We start from the raw sequence: 21,433 nt of genomic DNA, 5'->3' as shown, positions 1-21,433 counted from the left end.
TGGTTAGGGTTATCCAGCCATTGGTGGCTAGGGTTGAAAAAACAAAAGGAGAGAGAGTGAGACATCTAGTTGTTAATTGTGGTGGCTAGGATTTAAAAAACAAAAGAAAATCTTGAAAAGGATGAACCAATCGGAGAAAGATCTCTCCAGTTATCTTCTCTTCTTCTTTTTCTCCTCCAACTTCTTCATTATCATCATCATCATCATCATGCTCGAGAGCGAGGTAGAGGCGGAAAAGATAAGGAGGAGAGAGGGGAAAAAGAATGAGAGATCCAGCCGTTGGTGCCTAGAATTTTAAAAAAAAAAGAAAGAGAGAGAAAGTGAGAGATTCAGTCGTTGATTGTGGTGGCTAGGGTTATTCAGCCATTGGTAAGGATGGCAACGGGTCGGGTCGGGTGCGGAATTTACCATACCCGTACCCATATATACCCGCTACCCCGCTAGTATACCCGAACCCGAACCCGACGGGTTTTAAAAACCCCAACCCACACCCGCACCTGACGGGTAATCGGGTACCCGCGGGTATACCCGCCTCCGCCCCCATATTAAAAAAAATAATAAAAAATATATTTTTTATAGAAAAATAACTTAAAATTAATTATAATTTTTTTATAAAATAAAATAAAATTATTGTAAAATTACAAGACTAAACAAAGAGGAAAAATAAAAAACCCTAAATTGTTAAGTTGTAGAACATATTAGTATATATATATGTATATATATTATATAAATATTTTAGTAATTTTAATTTCGGGTCAGGTACGGGTCGGGTATTACAATTCCTATACTCGCACCCGCACCTGTTTCATACAAGTCGGGTTTGACCCGAACCCAACCCAAAACCCTGTCAAATCGGGTTTTACCCGTCAAACTCTGGTCAGGTCGGGTCGGGTAGGGTCGGGTTTGGATATTATTGCCATCCCTAGACATTGGTGGCTAGGGTTGAAAAAACATAAGGAGAGAGAGTGAGAGATCCAGCCATTGATTGTGGTGGCTAAGGTTTAAAAAACAAAAGCAAATATGGAAAAGCATGAACCAATCAGAGATGGCCAAATGTTCATCAAAGAGGAGCTTGAGAATGAGAGATATTTGGGGGATTTTATTAAGATGAAGTATATATGAGAAAAAAAAATTGTAAGAGGAAAAATTTAGAGCAAGGGAAAAAATAAAATTCTTTCTTCTCAATTTTTTCTTAGGTAATATTGGTATGTATCTTTCTTTCCATTCATTTGTCACTTTGTTTGCTTATAGATATTTATATATAACATATTATCAGCATGATTTCACTCTTGATCAGTAGTTGTAATTTTTTTTTAATTTATTTTGCACATAGCACTACATTAGTTATCAGGCTATATAACCAATGATTATTTATTTATCAAAGTAGTTATTTTTCAGTTCTATTATTTAACATTTTATGTTAATTATTTATTGAATTATTGATTTTTTTTTCTCTTGGAAAAAAAATAATTTAAATATAGCACAAAGAGAATTCAAGATCCTTGATATCTCTGAAAACAATTATATATCATGAAATCTCAATGTTATGCTCTATCTAAATGCCAGGAACCTGGGAAATGCAATTATCGGTGGTATTGTATAAAATATAAGACTTTTGACTTATTATTATCAAACTGATTATTACCGGTCTTGATTGCTTTCCCCATTTCTTGGCATCTAGGTGGAGCTTAACATCTAGGTTTCATGATATATAATTGTTCTTCGAGATATGAAGAACTTTGAATTCTCTTTGTCCAATATTTGCCATGATTTTTTTTCTTCAGAAGAAACAATATAAATAATTCAATACATAATTAAAATAAAGTATTAACTAATGGAAATGAGAGCATTGAGAGGTAACTACTTTGATAAATAACCATTAGCTATATACTATGAGAACTAATGTAATACTACACTACGTGCAAAGTAAATTAAGGGGAAAAATGTAAATAATAATCAAAAGTAAAATTATACTGATAGCATGTTAAAAAGAACCAACTTTTATATATATATATATATATATATATATATATATATATATATAAGCAAACAAAAACACTGCATGCTAGAATTACCTAATAAAAAAATTGAAATAAGAAAGAGTAATATAACAAGAAGGAATTTTTATTTTTCTTTACTCTAGATTTTTCCTCTTACTATTTTCTTTCTCTACTCACATTTCATATCATTAGATCTTCCTCAAGTAATGGTCTTTAAATACACTATCAAAGATGGGCTGCTTATTTATAACACATGGGTTAGTCCTTTGTAATATTGTGGTCCTTGTTTATAGACATATATAAATATATCCTTTGTAACATTATCATGAATTATGAGTTAGTCCTTTTTCTTTATATGTATGTATACTTTGTTATTTTTTTAAGTGATTTATGATGTAAGGGCACATAAAATAATAACCATTTTATAGGAATATGTAAAACATAGGATTTTTCCATCATATAAAAGCAATTTATCCTGTGAAAGGCATACTTATTTATTTATCTTATAATCTTTTGTGATTTAGTCTTTTAGTAAAAATTTTTAATTGACTTCAAGTCAAATGGATTTTAACTGAAAAAATAACAGGACAGGCAAGCATAATAAAAAAAAAATTAAAAAACCCATAATTGTTCCATGAACACATATTATTTAGATATGAATTAACAGTAAATAAGAAATATATATATATATATATTAATTTAATAGATGTGGAATTATTAGTTTCTCTAACATTCTTATCAAAGGCTTAAGTTCTTATACAACAAATTATTTGTCCACAAACAGATTTTCAAAAATTAATTGTAGATTTTATTTCATAAAATTAAAATTATTTACATAAATATATTTATTAATTGAATTTTCAAAATTTTTAACATCAATAAACACCAATTGCTTATTACAAATAATTAAATTTAATTTAAAATGTTTAATTATAATTAATATAAACTAAATGAAACTAAAATTGAGAAATTACTTATGTCCCCCTATAAAAAAATTATTTATTTATATATCTCCAAATTATTTTTTTCTCTATACACAACTCCAATTAAAAAAATTGTAACAAGTATAAACTATTATTTACTATTTATTTTTTAATAAATAATTTCATAAATTTTATAAATAAATTTTTACTATTAAAGGGATTTATAACCTAGCGGCATTAGCCGCAGTGCAAAAAAATGTTGGCAAATCTCGAGTTCAAATTTCGTTGGACACAATAGTCATCAGTTGTGAATGTAAGCTTGCAACTCGAACCCTATGTCGTTAGGTGAGGGTTCATTGGCTTAATAATACTGGAGTCTCCAATTATGGGTACAGGCTTATAATCCCAAATCCCTATATTGCCTAATAAAGGTGCACGAGCTCGATAATACAAGGTCGATGATCAATTGCCGACACATACACGTATTTTCTGACTATAGGTTGCTTATAGCATTTGATAAAAATATATATATATATTATTTGTATATTAGTGATTACTGACATTTTAATCAGGGTATGCAAGTAATTTGGAATTAGCTCTTCCTTGGTTTTTTTTTTTTAACCTTATAACATCTTTATACATACACTCTTAACACAAAGCATGTGTGTGACAAAGATCTCACTCACAGTTTGGTCATGTTTCTGCAAGCAGCAAAAAATCTGTGGGATCCAACAATTTCTCTAATTCTGAATCATCCAACTCTTCATCTTCTTGAGAAATGTTCAAACAATGCACACTTCAAGCAAATCCTTGCTCAAATGTTCAGGCATCACCTTCTCTTCAGAACCTTTCCCATGAGCAGGCTTCTCTACTTCTCATCCATTGCCCATCCTTGCCTTCTCAATCATGCCCTCCTCCTCTTCCACCATTTCACTTTCAATCCCAACCTCTTCATCTTCAACACCATGATTTCAGCCCTGTCATTCTCTGTTACAAAGTCTGTGGCCTTTTACAAGTCCATGCTCCACTTGTCTGTTTGTCCTGATGAGCACACTCTGATTTCACTGTTGAAGTCTTCAAGGAAGGATTTGTCACTGGGGAAGCAGATTCATGCTCAGGTGATCATTTTTGGATTCAGTTTCCATGCTTATGTGCATAATTCTCTTGTGAAGATGTATTTGGAGAATGATGAGATTGGTGTGGTTGAGAAGTTGGTGAGGCCATGTGGAGACAAGAAAGACATTGTTTTGTTCAATATCTTGATGTCTTGGTATGTGACAAAAGGATGTTATTTGGATGCACTTGAGGTGTTTGATGAATTGATGGGTTCTGGTGTTGAGCCTGATCAGTACACCATTGTGAGTCTTCTTGTGTGTTGTGGGCAGCTGAAGGGAGTGCTTGTCGGGAAATCGGTTCATGGATGGGTGGTGAGGAGGATGGGTTACCAAGGTTGGGGATTGGTTTTGTGCAATGCTCTTTTGGATATGTATGTCAAGTGTGAGGAGATGGGACAGTGCAATGAACATTTTTAATAGAATTAGTGAGAAGGATAGTGTTTCATGGAACATTATGATAATGGGATTTAACAATGTTGGGGAATTTGACCTTGCGTATAAAGCATTTGAGGAAATGCCCGAAAAGGATCTGGTTTCGTGGAATTCTCTGCTTTCGGGGTACTTGCAGAAAGGGAACTATAAAAGAGTGATTGAGTTGTTTCATTTCATGCTCTCTCAGAATGATGTTAAACCTGACAAAGTCACGGCTGTTACTTTGATTGGTGCAGCAGCTGAAATGGGGGTTCTGGATCAGGGAAGAGTTGCACATGGGTGGGTATCCAAGTTTTATGGAATTTCTGATGCTTTTGTTGGATCAGCAGTGATTGATATGTACTGCAAATGTGGAAGCATTGAAAGAGCTCGTGTTGTCTTTGAGATGGTGTCTGAAAGAGACATCACCTTATGGACGGCCATGATGTCAGGTCTGGCACTCCATGGCCATGGGACGAAAGCTTTGGAATTGTTCTGGGATATGCAGAGAGAAGGTCTATTGCCAAACAATGTGACTTTACTTGCTGCTCTCACTGCTTGTGCTCATGGCGGACTGGTGGATCAAGGGGTTAGAATATTTCAAAGCATGAAACATGTTTATGGTATCACACCTGGAGTTGAGCATTATGGTTGCCTGGTTGATGTTCTCACGCGATCAGGACGGTTAATGGAGGCAATGAATGTAATTCAAATGATGCCCATAAAGCCGAGTTCATCGATATGGGGGTCTGTTTTAAGTGCCGCTAAAACTTGTAGAAATATAAAGCTTGCAGAGGATGCTTTAAAGGAACTTGTAAAGTTGGAGCCTGAGGAAGAAGGTGGCTATATTTTGCTTTCCAATGTCTATGCTGCATGCAGGAGGTGGACCTATTCTGGAAAGATTAGAGGGGTCATGGAGACTAAAGGAGCTAAAAAGTTGCCCGGTTGCAGTAGCGTGGTTGTCAACGGGCTTGTCCATTATTTTTTTTCTTCGGATAAGAGACACACAAGATGGCCTGATATTTATATCATGTTGTGCAACCTGCATAGGGAGATGAGTTCAGGTGAAAGTACTTCTCATGTTTTCGGATCAGTTGGAACAGTCAGCTGTGCACTGAGGTAATGCGACTTCTTTTTAAGTTCTCATATCACTTTCCTTAGAAGCTGTACTTGATATTTCATTATTATAACTAAAGGTTCATGAATGTAAAATGCTTGCTTTAGTATCTCATTGTGTTTCTTTTGTGTAATGATTCTTAAATTTGGGGTTTTTATGGTTGATTTATGAATGTCATATAATTTTGGTTTTGCCCGCTCATCTGCATTCTGCATTTAGTAACATATGGAGCATGATGCAAAGATTGTAAATTAGAGCAGAAGGAAAAAAAAAAGAACTTATGGTGCTTTTGGTCATTGATGAAAGGTGAATATGTAATTTTAATATGCACTAGTCATCTATTCATCTAATTCTGTTACTCAATTGTGAACTATTGCTAGTCTCAGCTTTTTGTAGCAAAAAAGGATTACTTATGTTTATAGATTATGAAATGGTTTTAGTTGATTGTGTTGTGTTTTCACTACTGGGTTTCTGGAAGTGTACAATGGGGCATCTTCTTCAAATCCAATTAGTTCAACCATAGTTGAAACCATGGAGGCTGTTGAGCTTAGGAATGCTATGTGAAGTGTCTCCAATTTCTGATTACTAGAGTTGAAAAGTTGCTTTCGGTTTTAAAAATTCAAGGTCAATGATTTCATACTGCAGTCATTTGGCATTCCAATGTCATATGAGATCATAAATCATTTAGCACTAAGGTTACTGACTGAATTCTGACTTTACACAAAACAAATAAGATGCTTAGTTATTACAAATTCGTATATCCAATATCCTTTGCAAGAATGGACGACAATGTGCTAACCATTCATTTAAGGAAATTGTTTATCAGTCACCCATTACAAAGTTTGTATTGTCCTTTGCCATGCACCTCTCACAATGATGTTACTGATGTTTATAAGCAATTTTCTGCACATAGGATTTCATTGCATGCAATTCACTTGGTAAATAATGAGTGCAGCTACATTTCTTTTGAAGCATCATAGTGATTGTTTTTTAGCTGCGTATAGAATAAAAAAGATGGTCCATAATTGTTTTGTGGTTTCAAGTTGCATAGAATGAAATCTATTGTTCTGAGATACTGTTGAACCTTGCTCAATTAATAAGTTGACCAGTTTATGCAGCTGGTTTCTTTGCAGGGAAAAGTATGCACTTGAGCTGATGGATGTGATGTCAGGGGACTTTTTGCCTTACCTTTGAAAGGAAATGCCATGCCCCCCAGTTGGTTGAAGAAGGGTTTTGTTCTCACCAGATGGACAATTTCTTGGTAATTGTGAGCATACAGAGATTGTCTTTTTTTTTCTCTCATTTATAAAAACATAAAATCAACTAGTGTTCTCAATCTAATACGGTACAGATTTAGTAGATTCCAGGATCTCACTCAAAGTAATGTATTCTTACTTAATTGTTGTGTAAATATTGCATAAAGATGATTTGAGTTATTAACTGACTTCATATCAAGATATTATGAGATAGTAACTAGTGTCTTATGTTACATATTTATGATTATCATGTTAACTGATCATAATTGTTAATGTATGTTAATGATCATTTTGGAAATCTTAATATATCATGTTGACTCATGAGTAATATATCAAGTTAGTTATTCTGATGATATAGAGCAAAACTTTTTCTTTATGAAATATGAATTTTTTTGCATCCGTGTAAGGACTAGGGATCTGCTAAGCAAGTTATGCGAGTCTTGCCAGTGTCGAAGGGTTGTATCTACTTACATACAGAATGGGGCACACAACCAAAGAAAAATTTATTCCGGTAACATGTATAAGATTTATGCCTGTATACATATTGATTTCATTTAGTTCCATATATGTATTCTCACTGATTTCCCTTGAATGAAACTTTACTCTTTTTGCCAACTGATTATTCATTCTTTACCTTCTATTGGCCAATTTTGACTAGAAATAACATCAGAAAACCTGAAAAATATACTTGATAGCAACAATACTTATACTGTAGTTTTGAATTCTCATTTAGTTATTGTTTGGAAGAAACGATATAGATTAACTACTAGTGTTTCTTGGTTAGTCGAATATTCAAGTGCTGCATGCATGCACGTCTGGACCCATTATGTAATTGGGTGAGCTTTAATAATTATATATTGAACAAAATGTTGAAGTTGTATTATTTAATAAAATATTACCACTTTTATCTTACCGCTGATTAGGTGTGCCCTAGTTTCGTTTAAGTGGGTAATAATGTTTTTTGGTGTCATGTTGATAACTCTAGCAATTTTTTCTTATGAGAATGCGGTACCCCTTAATAGTGTTAAGAAGACTATTTTTGAGGTTTTAGATCCATCATTGAATTGCTAGTTCTATTCTGTTTGATGTGTCACTTGGCATGCTTTGTATCTAACATGGTGTTTGCAATGTAGCCATTAAAAAAGATAGCACATATATTATTTGACTTACTAATAGTTCCACATTGCTAATTTCGGAAGGGGTAAGATTATTGACCAATGTTGTTGCAGTAAAATGTTGGTGACCTCCCCAACACTATTATTTGACATGGTTTAGGTTTGGAAATTGTCTAGTATTAAAATTGTGTGTTCAGGAATTTAGATGTTAAAATCTAGTTTGGTAATAAAATTTTGGCCTTCAGAATTTTGCCAAATTTGGTGAATTTGTTTTGAATTTTATCTTGTTTGAGTTCATCAATAAATTTAGATAAGTCTTATTGTAATCATCAAGTTTATTTGTCTTGGAACTTCGCTTGATAAGGTCTCTAATCTCTGAAGAGGAGACTTGGATCATTTCTAAGAAATCAATCAATAGTCAATTAATAAATTCATTTTTTAGCTTTAGCTTTATGCTATAGTTTTAGGTGTAATTGCTTTTCTCCCGAGTGTGTGTGCGGCTAAAATTAAATACAACAATTAGGATATAGCCTTGAATTCTACTTCTTGGTTATGATAAAATACAACTACTAAAATTCACCCTTGAATTCTACCACTTGGTTTTATGTGCTTTTAAATTCAAAATGAAAATTCAAACTGGCATTACGCCATCATAAAAAATCTCCTGGCACCAAAATTTATATGACAATCAAAATTCACACACATGCATTTAATATGGTCAAGTTACTTTATAGAGGTATATATGTGAAAGAACTTGCTAACACAATTCATTGTGGTTAACATCAATCACGAAACGCATTGAGTTATTCAACCAATACTTCAGATATTCTTTTCTCATAATTCAGTTATGTTACATAGAGAATTTTTCCAACATAGTAAACACTACCTTTATTCCCCTAGACAGTGATTAAAGGCAAGGGGTAACAGAACGGGCTTGTTTCTAGTACTTTCATCTATTTATTATGATCTTATTTGTTTGGTATCCCATTATATTTAGTATACCTGTTATGCTTATGCATGAATTGCAAAAATATAATCTCATACTGCCTGTGGAAAGCAGGGCAATGTGCTAACCCTTCGGTTAGGGGCAACACAAGTGATAGTGGGATTAAGGACTTGATATCATTTTCCCCATCTCTTCTTTTTGTAATAACAAATGCTATCTCAAACTTGTACCAACACTTTTGGATCGTGTATATAAATGTGAAAAAGACCCCTATAATATAACATGGTAAATTATCTTCTACTAAAGCTATGCTCTTTCAAAAGTATTATATAATCTGTACATAGTTATTTGTTTTTTCACTTTGGTATTGCCAACCCTTGTTTTTACCGCCTTTTCCTTTAAACATGATAACAATTAATACATTTTAGAGATTTAGTTCTAAGTCTTCATTTGTTGAACATTCAGTAATGAAGAGAATCCAAACTGAAAAGAAAAAACACAAAAGGAAATGGTTTAGCTAGTTTCCCTTGATTCATTCAGCTTTACAAGCACTTTCATTGGCTTGAACTTAGACCCTCTTGCATGATGAAATGATTATCCTAAAAAAATTACCATTTAAAAGCTATATTTCCCTACAAGCAAGGTGCATATTGACTATTGAGATTGTACCAACTGAAAAGCCACCAGAGATGATACTTACTCTTATGCAACATCTTTTGGATCCAATTCTCATCTTTATCTTCGTCTGACCATATAGGCAAATCCTTTAAAATAGTCCTCCATCCAGATGAGAGCCCACCTGAAAACTCATGAGAGAAGCATTAGCCTGACTTTTCTTTGGGAATCATAAAATTATTCATTGTCAACATGCTCATCTTTTATCTTATCTTAGTTATGCATGCACCTATATGTTAACAAGATCTTACCTACAAATTAGAACATTTGAACATGCCCTGCAAAGCCTTTCTCATCTCCCTGTAACCTTTCTATACCTTGTGATCAGTTTTTCTCAAGTTTAGTATCTTGAAGATTTCTATTTCTTGGCTGACTTCCATTCTAAACCTGCACCATCTCAACAACTTGCCACCAACCTTAAACCGACTCCCTTGTGTGTCGTTGAAGTTTTACAAACAAATCCAGCTACGTGGCATGCTTGTTTGATCTACTAACTCCACTACATTATTGTGTGGGATTAAAATTGCAGGACAACTTTAGTGGCTCCAATTAATCACCCACATGACCTGCTAGTCCCACCATCAACGTTTCAATTCAATCATGTATCGTACTAACTCCACCTTTTATACTCACTGAACGTCATTGCTGGTGCTATTTTGACTGCATTGGCAGTGTTTATTCATATAATTCTAGATCTTTATAGGGTTGGAAGATGGATTGTCATGTTCTGACCTCACAAAAGGACCCCTTTCTTCCTGCTTGTAGGTCATAAGTGATGATTCAGGTTACTTTATGGAAGTAGTATTTAGGTGAAATTACATTGTCCTATATATAAGTTCATTCTGGAGAACCTCAACTTTCAGAAGATTTAGATCAGAGACTGCTAATTACCATTTTCTGAAATTCCTGTGGCATGAGTGTGTTTTTAATTATTCATTCACTACTTCATTTCTAGTGTCCTCTGAAGTTATTGTATATCAAACCTTTCTTCTTCCTTGCTTTTTGCAGACTTTTAACATTGACAAGAACCAAACCACATGGCATTCTAATCTATACTTTGTATGTCTGATTCTTTAGCTCCTCTTTCTTTTGTCCACCCTTACAGTTCACATGATTTGTCTTTCTAATATAATATGACAGGTGCTAAGCATGGTGGCTAATGTTCCTCTGCTGTCAAAAGAGCTTGTTAACATATTCATGGGAAATTATCCAGGATCCTTCAATCCCATGCATGGTTTTTATTTTCTGCACTTTATGAGGTACATTGATAAATTTTTATCTGCTTCATGTATTATTTTAAACTAAGTGTACTGCATGCTCTGAAAATATTTAGATGCCTGTGGCTGATTTTACGTATATTTCTTCTGACCATACTTCTGACATTTCACAATTTGTGTATTTAGAAAACTATTCAATCCTTTGCTTGGGTTAATTTCTTATACTCACTTGCACATATATATATATATATATATATATATTGGTGGCAATATGTGATGAAAAGAGTCCATGTCCTGATCATTTCATTATACTTTAATAAGTTTTGCTTCTTAAATAATAAGGGTTGAGTGGATAATTTCCTACAACTATTACTTTGTGGCATTCTTTTGGCCGGTTGCCACTGTTTAAGATACAGTCACTTCTTTCATGGTTGTTTTGCTGATATTCTACTTTATTTTCCAAAAGCAATGTGCTATTTGTATGTTTAAGTTTCCTATAATTTTCTAGATGATCCTTACTTGGGCATATAAATAATGGATATGGATCAATTGATTGTGTGCTTTATATCTGTATCATTCATGTTTGGTAAACTCCATAGATTTCTCAAATCTCAACCATGGAAAGTAGAGTTTGAACTGTCAGTATGCCTCAAATAATGTCCAAGAGCTTTCTCAAAATCTGAACCAAAAGAGAAAGAAAGAGTTTAAACAAACTGTTAGGTGAAAAGTTGTTTATCTTTTGTTTCTTTTTTTTATTCATTTTCTATAATTTCTAGTTCTTTCTGCACCCTTTGTTTGAAATCAAGCCATCTAATGATACTACAAATGCAGATAACATTGGAAAATCTTTCAAGCTGTTCACAAACGCTTAACATTAAAGAACATTGAGGATGTGAAATTACTAAATATCCTGCAACTTCAACAATGCAAAATTTCAGTGTCTTTTTTGGCTTGTCAAATTGAATCCAATCTAAAATCTAAAATCTCGGTATCTTTTCACACTTCTCTAACATGCATGCACTAACTTTATCCATAGATTTTATAAGATACTTGCCATGCATCCCCCCACTTCTTTTATAATAGAAATTGTTTCTTTGACTTACTTTGTCTTGTTTATTGCTCCTAGATCTTTACATGATTTAATATTGTTGCACTATTACATACCATATGAGAACATCGACATTCATTTATCGATAGATCAAGGAAAAAGAAACTGGTCCATGGACATCAGACAGCAATATCCTGCAACAAGAAGTTCATAGAAAAGAAAGTTCTTATAAAGACCATGTACACCACCACCACCATTATCCACACTCATTATCAAACCGAAGATCCGGCAATGAAGCCCGAAGAGAACACTCCTTCGTAGGCTAAACATTTCAAGTGTGCACGTGCCCGTCAATCACTCCTCATTCTGTATGATTTTTCATCGCATATGCTTTAGATACAAGTTACTGAACATTTCTGATACCTTTGAAAAAACTTTTCTATGGAGTTGTTTTTGCTTGGGTTTTACTCATTCATTGTTTTTCCTGTCTTTAGGTAAAGCTGTTGTGATTCTTTTTTATGCCAAAAAGTTTGCAAGAAAAAGGTGTTACTTTGTGTTTTCTATGCCATTCTGAAGATGAGGGTCTGCAATTAAAGGTATGTAGATCAGTGTGTTGCTTTTGTTTGGAGAGCTTTTTTCTTTTATTATCTTCTTGGCATTTGGTGCTTAACTTAAAGTTATGGACCTTTATATATATATATATATATATATAAAGCAAGTGTCCTATATTTTTACTACATTATTGAGTTTGATGTGTTCTTTGTACTCTTTCTTCTTGTTCGTTGTTAAGGAAACATATATATATATATATATATGGTTTTGACAGTAAAAATAACATTGGCCATGTTTAAACTTTCTGCCAAAGGAAGTTAGTGATGATGGTAAATTTTTGTTGTCTTTTTTAAGGAAATTGTTTGTTTTATTGAAGGCACACATTTTTTGAGCCACAATTTTCTTTTGAAAATATATATATATATATATATATCTTCTTCTTTTTACAAGTGAATATAAAGAAAAAAAAAGCATTCATTATTTGATCTTTTCTGATATATATTGTTATTATTGTCTTAGGAAATTCACATTATATGTATATATATATCACTGTAAAAAAAAATCTAAAATTATTTACTATTGTGAAGTTTCATGCCATTTACACTTCTGAATATTGTGGTTCACAGTAATATATTTTTTGGTCTGATTAACTACTTATTTATTTTTAATAATAGATAAAATTATGTATAATATAATTTAACACTCTTTATATGCATTTCAATCATATATTTAGTTGGTCATGGTTTTTTTTTATGTATGAAATTATAACACATTTGTCAAAATTTTTAAGTGACAAATAAAATAATTTTATATAATAAAATGCATTTATATGAATATACCAAAAAAAAACCTTTTCCAATTGTTTATACATATAACCATTTATAAAATTTCTTCTTATGCTTTAATTTTCAGCATCGATAATTTTTATTTTATTATCATTTTTGATATTTATTTTTAGTTTTTTTTGTTAGAGTTAGATCTATGATTTATTGATATTTATTTAAATATATATATTTATATATATATATATATTTTAATGACATAATCAACCTTGAAACTTATGTCATGTACTTATATTTGTTAGTTGGCTCATGAATAGTGTCAAACACTATTGAGTTATTGGGATCCAAATAGAACAAGATTTGGTAGGTCAAAATGAATATCATGTTACCTACCATTAAAAGTGGGTAACAAGATTTGAGTGGAGAACTACACTGTCCCACCACTTTTAATGTTTTATCTCACTGTTCATCCCAAAACAATATCAGATCCAATCTTGCTATTCAACATTTTCCTTTCCCAATATCTTTTATATTTTTTTTTCAATAATATAAATAAATAATTTTATATCAATCAATTTCATTGTTATATATATATATATTTATTTATTTATTTATTATTATAAAGCCAACTCATAGTTTATTGGCATTGATCTCATGTGCAAGAACACAATGGGAAATTAAATTCTTACGGTAAGATGAGAGTGTGTGATATATTTAAAAAATTTATGTACGTTCCTAACACATGATTTGTCCATATAAAATAATATACACAAGTTTATGTATATATATATTAATAGTTGACATTATTCATATTAAAATATTATTCAATATATATATAGTGGTTATTATTTTTTTCTAATTTTTCCATATTTATTTCTTTGTTAAGAAAATTATAATTTTTCATCTTTCTCAACATATTAAATGATCTCTTATCACATTTCTAAGGGGGAAAATGCATATTTATTAAGACAACCAAAAGAAAACAATAATATAAAACAATAACTTAAGAATGATCTAGAAATAGCATATATATATATATATATATATATATATGTACTGCACACCATCTTTGATAACCATTATTTTTCTTTAGTATTACAAGCACTTGTATTTTTTTTGTTTTCTAACTTTTATGAGCACATAATACACTTAAGAGATTCATTTCCAACCTTAAAAGTTCTTCTACATACTTTGAGAAATTTAGAAAACTCAACCAAATATGCAAGGTAAAAAAAAAAAATTCAATAAAGCTTCTCTTCATGCATTTGAAGTTAATCCTCTTGCTTCAGATCCCTTCATTATCCTCAGCCTCTTGCATGAATTGATAAACATCCTACAAATACCAAAGAGTACTTATTAAAATACAAATATATTAATTACCAACCAAAGGTAACAACCATGGCCGTTATATATATATATATATATTTCTTTGTTAATTTTTATTATGTAATTTACTATCTATTAAAAATAATTTTAAAAAAAAATTGTTATAATTTCCCCTAAGGCACTATTTTTACTAAGAACAATCTACAAAAATATGCTTACCCCCATGGAACATCTCCAACCAACATCCAATCCCCATCTTTATCTTCATAAGTGATGGCATACTCATATGGATTATACTCTTCTGTCTCCGAAGAAACTTCACCTAAAAATCAGTTCAAAATTTTTAATTTAAATCAAACCTTATTATTATTATTATTAACAACAAATTATTATCATTGAAGCTAGTATTTATAATTAATTACCTAGTGAAAAACATTTGAACATGTGTTCCAAAGCCTGTTTAAGCTCTTTGTATCCCTTGTAAACCTTGAGATCTATTTTTCTCAAGTATGGAGCTCCATCCATGCTAACCTTCACGTACAGTCCTCCACTCTCACAGTCTTTCATGGCCTTCAAGCTATTTTTCCGGTAAGATCTCACCGGAGGCCACCCTACAACTTGTGCCCTATAATCCCATGCAAAACCATGCAAACAAACAATCTCATCATTATTCCCATGCATGCACGTAAACACATTAATTCATAAAACCAAACAACCTATATATATATATATATATATAATATATAGATCGACTTACTTGCTAACTGGTTCAGTTTCACGGTGACCGGTGACCGGAGAGAGATCTTCCTCCGATGAGCTTCTTTTATACTCACTCTCCTCATCACCTTCCGGCAATGCTCTTTTACTCTTCCGATTCACAATTGGTTTCTCAATCTCTTCTTCACTTCCGGGAAGACCGAGACGGAGCTCGGTTGCCTTTATAAGGTTACCCATATCTTTCTCTACATTGTAAACTCCTCCTCCTTCCATTGTATATTAATTAAGTCAAAATTAGACAATATATAATAACAAGAATAATAAGAAGAGAATTAACAATGAATGACAAGAAGAAGAAGAAGAAGAAGAAGAAGATAATGGTTGTGGAGAGGGTTAGAAAGGTAGAGGATGAGGATATATATATATATATATATATATATATATATATATATATATAATGGTTATGATTCATGAAGATGGTGAGGAGAGGTAATATAGATGGGAGGTTGGTGGATATGCATGGAAATGGGGCAGGGGCAACGCGGTTGGTCTAGAGGGTGGGGGGCAGCATGCTGGAAGACTTGGTTTGAAGAGGGGGACAATGGAGGACCCAATGGTCAACACAACAGTGCATGCAAGCAACTTCATGTGCCATGTGGGACACTCTTCATCTTCATTATGGGGAACACTCTGCACGTTTCCTCGGTGGTCCTGCTAGTCGGTGGTTTCCCTCTCTTTTCCCTCTTCATAACTTTATATATATATATATTAAAACAAAAATTAACAGTATTTATGCAAATATATATATATATTTTTATTACTATATAATATACTGTTAGCGGTTTTTTTTAATATTGAAACTACGATTTTTATGTAAAATGTTCATGTCATGTCATGCTAATAAAATTATTTCAAATCTTAACTCGTGCAAAATAAAAGCACAAATGTATTAAAGTAGTAACTCTACGTTTATGCACATTCATGACATGACTTGTTTATATTTTGTTAAACAAAAACACTGTATGTCATATTATTTAATACAAGATAATGGATTTAGTAAGTAATAATGAATTGGGTATTTGTAAGAAAGATGGATTAAAAAACTATTTCTGTAACTCGTGGTTCTTATCCAATGCCTAAATTAGAATTAGGTTCAACGCCCAAATATTATTAGTTGTTTACCTATATATAATTTTTTAATTAACTCTCTTTAAACTTCTTTAAAGTGAATAAATACTTAAATTTTCAATTATAATTAATTAATATAAGATTTTAATGATAAATTTATAATTGATCTTATGTTAAAACTAATATAAATAAAATTTAAATTAATAATATATATCACTTGAATATTTATGCATATATATATATATATATGTGTGTGTGTGTGAGTGTGTGTGTGTGTGTGTGTCGTGTGTGTGGGTAATTAATTAATATAAGATTTTAATGATAAATTTATAATTGATCTTGTGTTAAAACTAATATAAATAAGATTTAAATTAATAATATATATTACTTGAATATTTATGCATATATATGTGTGTGTGTATTGTAGCTTTTCAATTGTTATATTTTAATTTTTTGTTCGGTTGAATAGTAAAGAAAGAGTTTTTTTTAATCTATATATATTTTGTCTTAATTTTTATTTGTAATGCTGTAGTTGTCAATTATAGATGTTTGTTTTCATTTGAGTACTTTTAAAATGTTTAATATGTTTGTTTTTATATATTTGGAATGTCAAATGTGTGTTTGTTATAAATAATAATTATTATACTAATATGTTAGTGTTTAAAAAAAAAAAAACTAAAATAGCTAGCCAAAGGTTTCCTAACCTAGTGATATTGCTCCATTGTGAAATATGAGTATGAAACTTAATGTTCAATTTTTGGTTAGTGCAAATGACTCTCTCGGCTAACTTGCACTTGTCTAATTTGTCAAATATATATATATATATATATATATATATATATATACACACACTAGGCTATTTTAAATTGAAAAAAATAGAATGAATTATGATTTATTTGAGTGTATGTCAAGTGGAGAGCATATTAGATTTTTTGTAAGTGTATAATAATTAAGGATGAAAATTAACAAAATACAAAAATATCATAACTAGCTAATATCTTGGAATTACAGAGATGAGAATGAACATTTGGCAAAATATTCGTATCAAAAATTGTTTTATCCTAATATTTTAATAAACTTTTTTCGTTACTAAATTATCCATACATATGCTTTAGTTTCCGAATAACCCCCAATGTATTTCCATATTTAAAAAGTTGAATTTGTTTTTAGAAATAACTAAATTGTAGTAATAGAGAAATAGTCCTTAGATTATATATATATATATATATATAGACGTATATATATATATGTGTGTAAAAAGCAAAAATTAATCTTTGAACTAAAATAACTATTTTTACTTCTACTGACTAAAATGAGTTCAATATAGTTGAAGTACTAAAAATACACTGATAACTATTATTTTTCAAGATGTATTATAAATTAAATTTCTTTGTTTGGATAAGAGATTTCCAAAATCGGAATGTTGGAAATAAAAAAGAATATTAATATAAAAAGATTAAATGTAAAATCGATCATAATAAAAATATTATCAAACAACGGAAATTATTTACACTTAATAATTAAATTAAACATAAACAATCTAGCTATACTAAAATACCAAATATATTTGAATATATACATACATACATATTTAAATTGTAACAATATTCCCGTTCTAATCATTTGCTACTAATATAATCCTCTTCTTAATTATTGTCACCTAATGCTTCTAACTGATTATTTAAGCTTAGAATATATATATATATATATATACATTTTCTACTTTTGCTAGCATCTAGAGTAGATGGAATGCATAATAATTATAATAATAAAAAAAGATAAAATGGAATACTCTATGATATGGGGTTATTGTTTGAAAATCCCTACATTATAGCTTATCAATTTAAGTTTGAACAAATTTAACTTATTTGGGTATAATTCTTTTTTTAAAAAAAGAAAAACGAATTTTGATCAAGGGCAAAACAGTCAATTTAACATCCCATAGACAATATATAGAGATTCTTAAGAACTTTTGAAATATATTCAACTTTAAGGAGAATCTAGAAATTAGGTATTAATTTGTAAAGGTTACACTAGGAATAATTATGAAGCAAGGAAAATTAATAAATTTAGTAAGAGTAAAATAAAAATAAAAGCAAATATTTCTTGAGATATTTTGTCTAGGTCCCTTGAATAAGCAAGCCCTACGCATCTTTCATCATATCTTTTGTTATATTTTGAATTTTTTTTGGGTGCAAGGTAGTGGGGGAATAAATGATGGGTATAATAAACACAAGGATTGCCATGAAATTGATGTCAAGAGATTGCTTCCAACGTGGAATTTTAAGTATAGCTTATCATTTCTACCATTATTTATTTATTTATTTATTTATTAATAAAATGGGCAAACCTACAAATGAGATGGTAGTCAATTTTTTTAAATATTACCATATGTTCTCATACTGTGGGATGGGTAATGGGTATTTGACCTCTAATTTTTAACTGCGTATGTAAGGGACACGATGTTAAGTAATTGTCTAAGGCGTGATCCCAATATTTATTTCAATCTTTATATTTTTAAAAAATTTAATATGATTTTATATGTTTTTTTATATATTTTTATTTTAAAAAATAGCACTCTCACTTCTAGATGTATATATGATCAGTGACTATTTTAATCACCATCTCAATAGATATATGTAATACTAATAACTTAACATTCACTTAACATAAAAGTTTTTTTAATAAATAATTTATCAGTTGATTTCGGAATCAAAATTCCTAAGTGACTTAATTTATTGTCACTCACATAAATATAAATTAAAAAATTTATAATAACTATTTCAAATATTTAGAAGTTGAAAGACTAGAAATATTTAACTAATTAATTTTTTTTCTAAAACAGATTGAAAACCTAAAAATGGACTTCATTCATAAAATAAAGATGGAATAAAATAAATTCATGAGCATTTATTTCCATGAGTTGATGCTTTCTATCTTTCCTATTTGCCTTCATAATTTTTTTATTTATTTTTTTCAATTTTTGATAAATATGCTCTTTGTTTATTTAGTTCGTGTCAATAACAATAAATTCATGATATATTCATATCATGATTATGATTATTTATTAGCATATATATTTATATTTTCTACAAATGTATAAAAACTTATATATTGTAGGTGCTAGAGATAATATTGAAAAAAATTGATATTGCACCTTTAGTACATAAATTTTTCTTAGTGGATGCATTAAAAATCATTAAATAAATAATTAAATTAATAAAAAAATCTAATTAAGGAGAAATAAAATCTTATGACCTCAATATTGTGTAAAGCATGCTTAAGAATCTCAATATATATATATATATATATATGCATCTATTTTAGGAGATATATCGTGTGACATAGTATGTAAGTTTTAGTTGAGACATTACAGTCCTATCATAGGAAGCATCATCAATCTTTCCTATACAAACATGATGCAATGTTTTTGAAGATCTTATCTTGCCTAACTTTTTGTATGACCCTATAAAAATTAGATTAATATTTGTTTTTATATTAATATTATATATAATAGTTATAGTTTAAGTCGGTGCATTATTTCTTTTTTAAATTTTTTTCTAAGATAAGGACAATCTAAAACACTAGGCTAATTAGTCAAAAGACGTGTGATTAGTTAATAACCCACGTGCTCTCATTTTGAATTATTGATTTTGCATGGGATCCAAATTTATGAGAGTTAATTTGTCACAATGTAGGAATACAGACATGAAACTGAAAAATATGTATAAATATTAACTATTTTGTTTTACTTCAGTTATTTTACACTAATGTTAAGTCTTATAGTAAAGATTTTTGAAATTTTGGTGAAGATGTTGTGTCATAAAAATGAAAATTTTCCATAATAGTGACAAATAAAACTTTAAGTACATAATATTGATGGCCCACTTTTGAAAATCGATTATATAATTGATTCCAAACTACTTTTTGCAAATACTTTAATTTAAAGTTGACACTGTTTAATTAGTTAATGTGTTTTTTTTTTAAATAATTCACTTGGTTTGCCATGTAAAACACTATACATAGATTAGGAAAAGAAAAACCAATTTAGTTTGAAAACTAGCAATAAATTAAGTAATAGAAGTATGTAGAGTCTTAATAATCTTGCCAGCTAATAGTGGCATCAATCATCAACATGACATGTTTCTAATTGTCTCATTATACAACATGATTGTGTGATTATACTATCATTTGATTATCATCAAAGTTAGAGGAAAGCATAATTACAATTAATATTTAGGGTCCCCTGTGGGAGTTCTGTGTGAGGATTAATACCTCTCGTTCTCTCCTCTAAGATTGCATGGCAGGAGAATTATTCCCAGGAGGTCATTCAAGCCACCGTAACTGGTGCACCTCCGTACCCGTTTGTCCTTTGATTTGTCGCTTGTCGACTTTGTCAAAAAAAAAGAAAAAAGAAAAAAAAAAAAGAAAGTGTTAAATAACTTAAAATTTATGTCAATATAAAATTTATAATTGAAATTAATTTAAGTTATTATGAGATTTTAATTTATACAATCAATGTTAGTAAATAAATTTAATTTCTATAACATTATTAGGTTATATTGATTTAATTAATTAAAATAATTATTTATTCAAAGTTATTCGGTTTGATTAGATAACTTGGAATAACCCGGCCACTAACATTATTATTTCTATGAAGATCAAGTGATCTAACAAGGTATCATAATCTTTGATAATGTTTTAAGTCCAAATCTATTAATATTGATGTGTGGGTTGCTATGAATATTCAAAAGCAATCCAAGATAGTCATGTTAAGCATCAAACTAATCATAAGAATTAAATTAAGTTTTGGTGTCTTGTTTTTAGTTATATCTTACCAGCTAATATTGTATTATTATTATTAATCATCAACATGGCATGTCTTTAGCTAACTGTCAGATTATACAACATGGATGTGTGATTTATATATATCATATATTATTTTTTGTCTATCAAGGTATATCTTGCCAAAGAATATTTCTTAATTTATTTCATACTTAAATTAAAACTGTCGATCAACCATTATTAATAAAGTAATGTTAGTCTTGTGGTCATGGATAAGGCAAATTAATCTTTATTAATTTGTGCTATATATAAATTAATTG

General features: G+C 30.1%; 2 protein-coding genes across 2 annotated transcripts; one reads left to right on the top strand and one right to left on the bottom strand.

Annotated features, from left to right (window-relative positions):
* The first annotated feature begins 3,599 nt into the window (after positions 1-3,599).
* Positions 3,600-12,599, top strand: LOC120254731 (pentatricopeptide repeat-containing protein At3g04750, mitochondrial-like). The gene is given in 8 exon segments (XM_039262774.1): positions 3,600-4,434; positions 4,436-5,568; positions 6,700-6,827; positions 7,230-7,333; positions 10,567-10,617; positions 10,699-10,817; positions 11,973-12,191; positions 12,318-12,599. Coding segments are annotated over 3 exon segments (2,010 nt in total). The 5' UTR covers positions 3,600-3,618; the 3' UTR covers positions 6,761-6,827; positions 7,230-7,333; positions 10,567-10,617; positions 10,699-10,817; positions 11,973-12,191; positions 12,318-12,599.
* A 1,702-nt stretch (positions 12,600-14,301) lies between these two features.
* On the bottom strand, positions 14,302-15,594 carry LOC120254732 (auxin-induced protein 22D-like). Its single transcript, XM_039262775.1, has 4 exons — positions 15,241-15,594; positions 14,906-15,108; positions 14,703-14,805; positions 14,302-14,490 (listed from the first exon to the last, which is right to left on the bottom strand). The coding sequence occupies exons 1-4, from the start codon at positions 15,471-15,473 to the stop codon at positions 14,415-14,417; spliced, it is 615 nt and encodes a 204-aa protein (XP_039118709.1). The 5' UTR covers positions 15,474-15,594; the 3' UTR covers positions 14,302-14,414.
* Between the last annotated feature and the right edge of the window lie 5,839 nt (positions 15,595-21,433).

Source organism: Dioscorea cayenensis, unplaced genomic scaffold (genome assembly GCF_009730915.1).
Source record: "Dioscorea cayenensis subsp. rotundata cultivar TDr96_F1 unplaced genomic scaffold, TDr96_F1_v2_PseudoChromosome.rev07_lg8_w22 25.fasta BLBR01000600.1, whole genome shotgun sequence".
Taxonomy (NCBI): Eukaryota; Viridiplantae; Streptophyta; class Magnoliopsida; order Dioscoreales; family Dioscoreaceae; genus Dioscorea; species Dioscorea cayenensis.
Note: the sequence above shows the minus strand (reverse complement) of the source record. Positions and strands in the feature narration are given on the sequence as shown.

Coding starts and splice junctions, on each gene's coding strand:
- LOC120254732 (XM_039262775.1), bottom strand. CDS start 15,473: ATGGAAGGAGGAGGAGTTTACAATGTAGAGAAAGATATGGGTAACCTT. Junction 15,109..15,240: donor GAAACTGAACCAGTTAGCAA/GTAAGTCGATCT, acceptor ATGGGATTATAG/GGCACAAGTTGTAGGGTGGC. Junction 14,491..14,702: donor GTTGGAGATGTTCCATGGGG/GTAAGCATATTT, acceptor TGGTATTTGTAG/GATGTTTATCAATTCATGCA.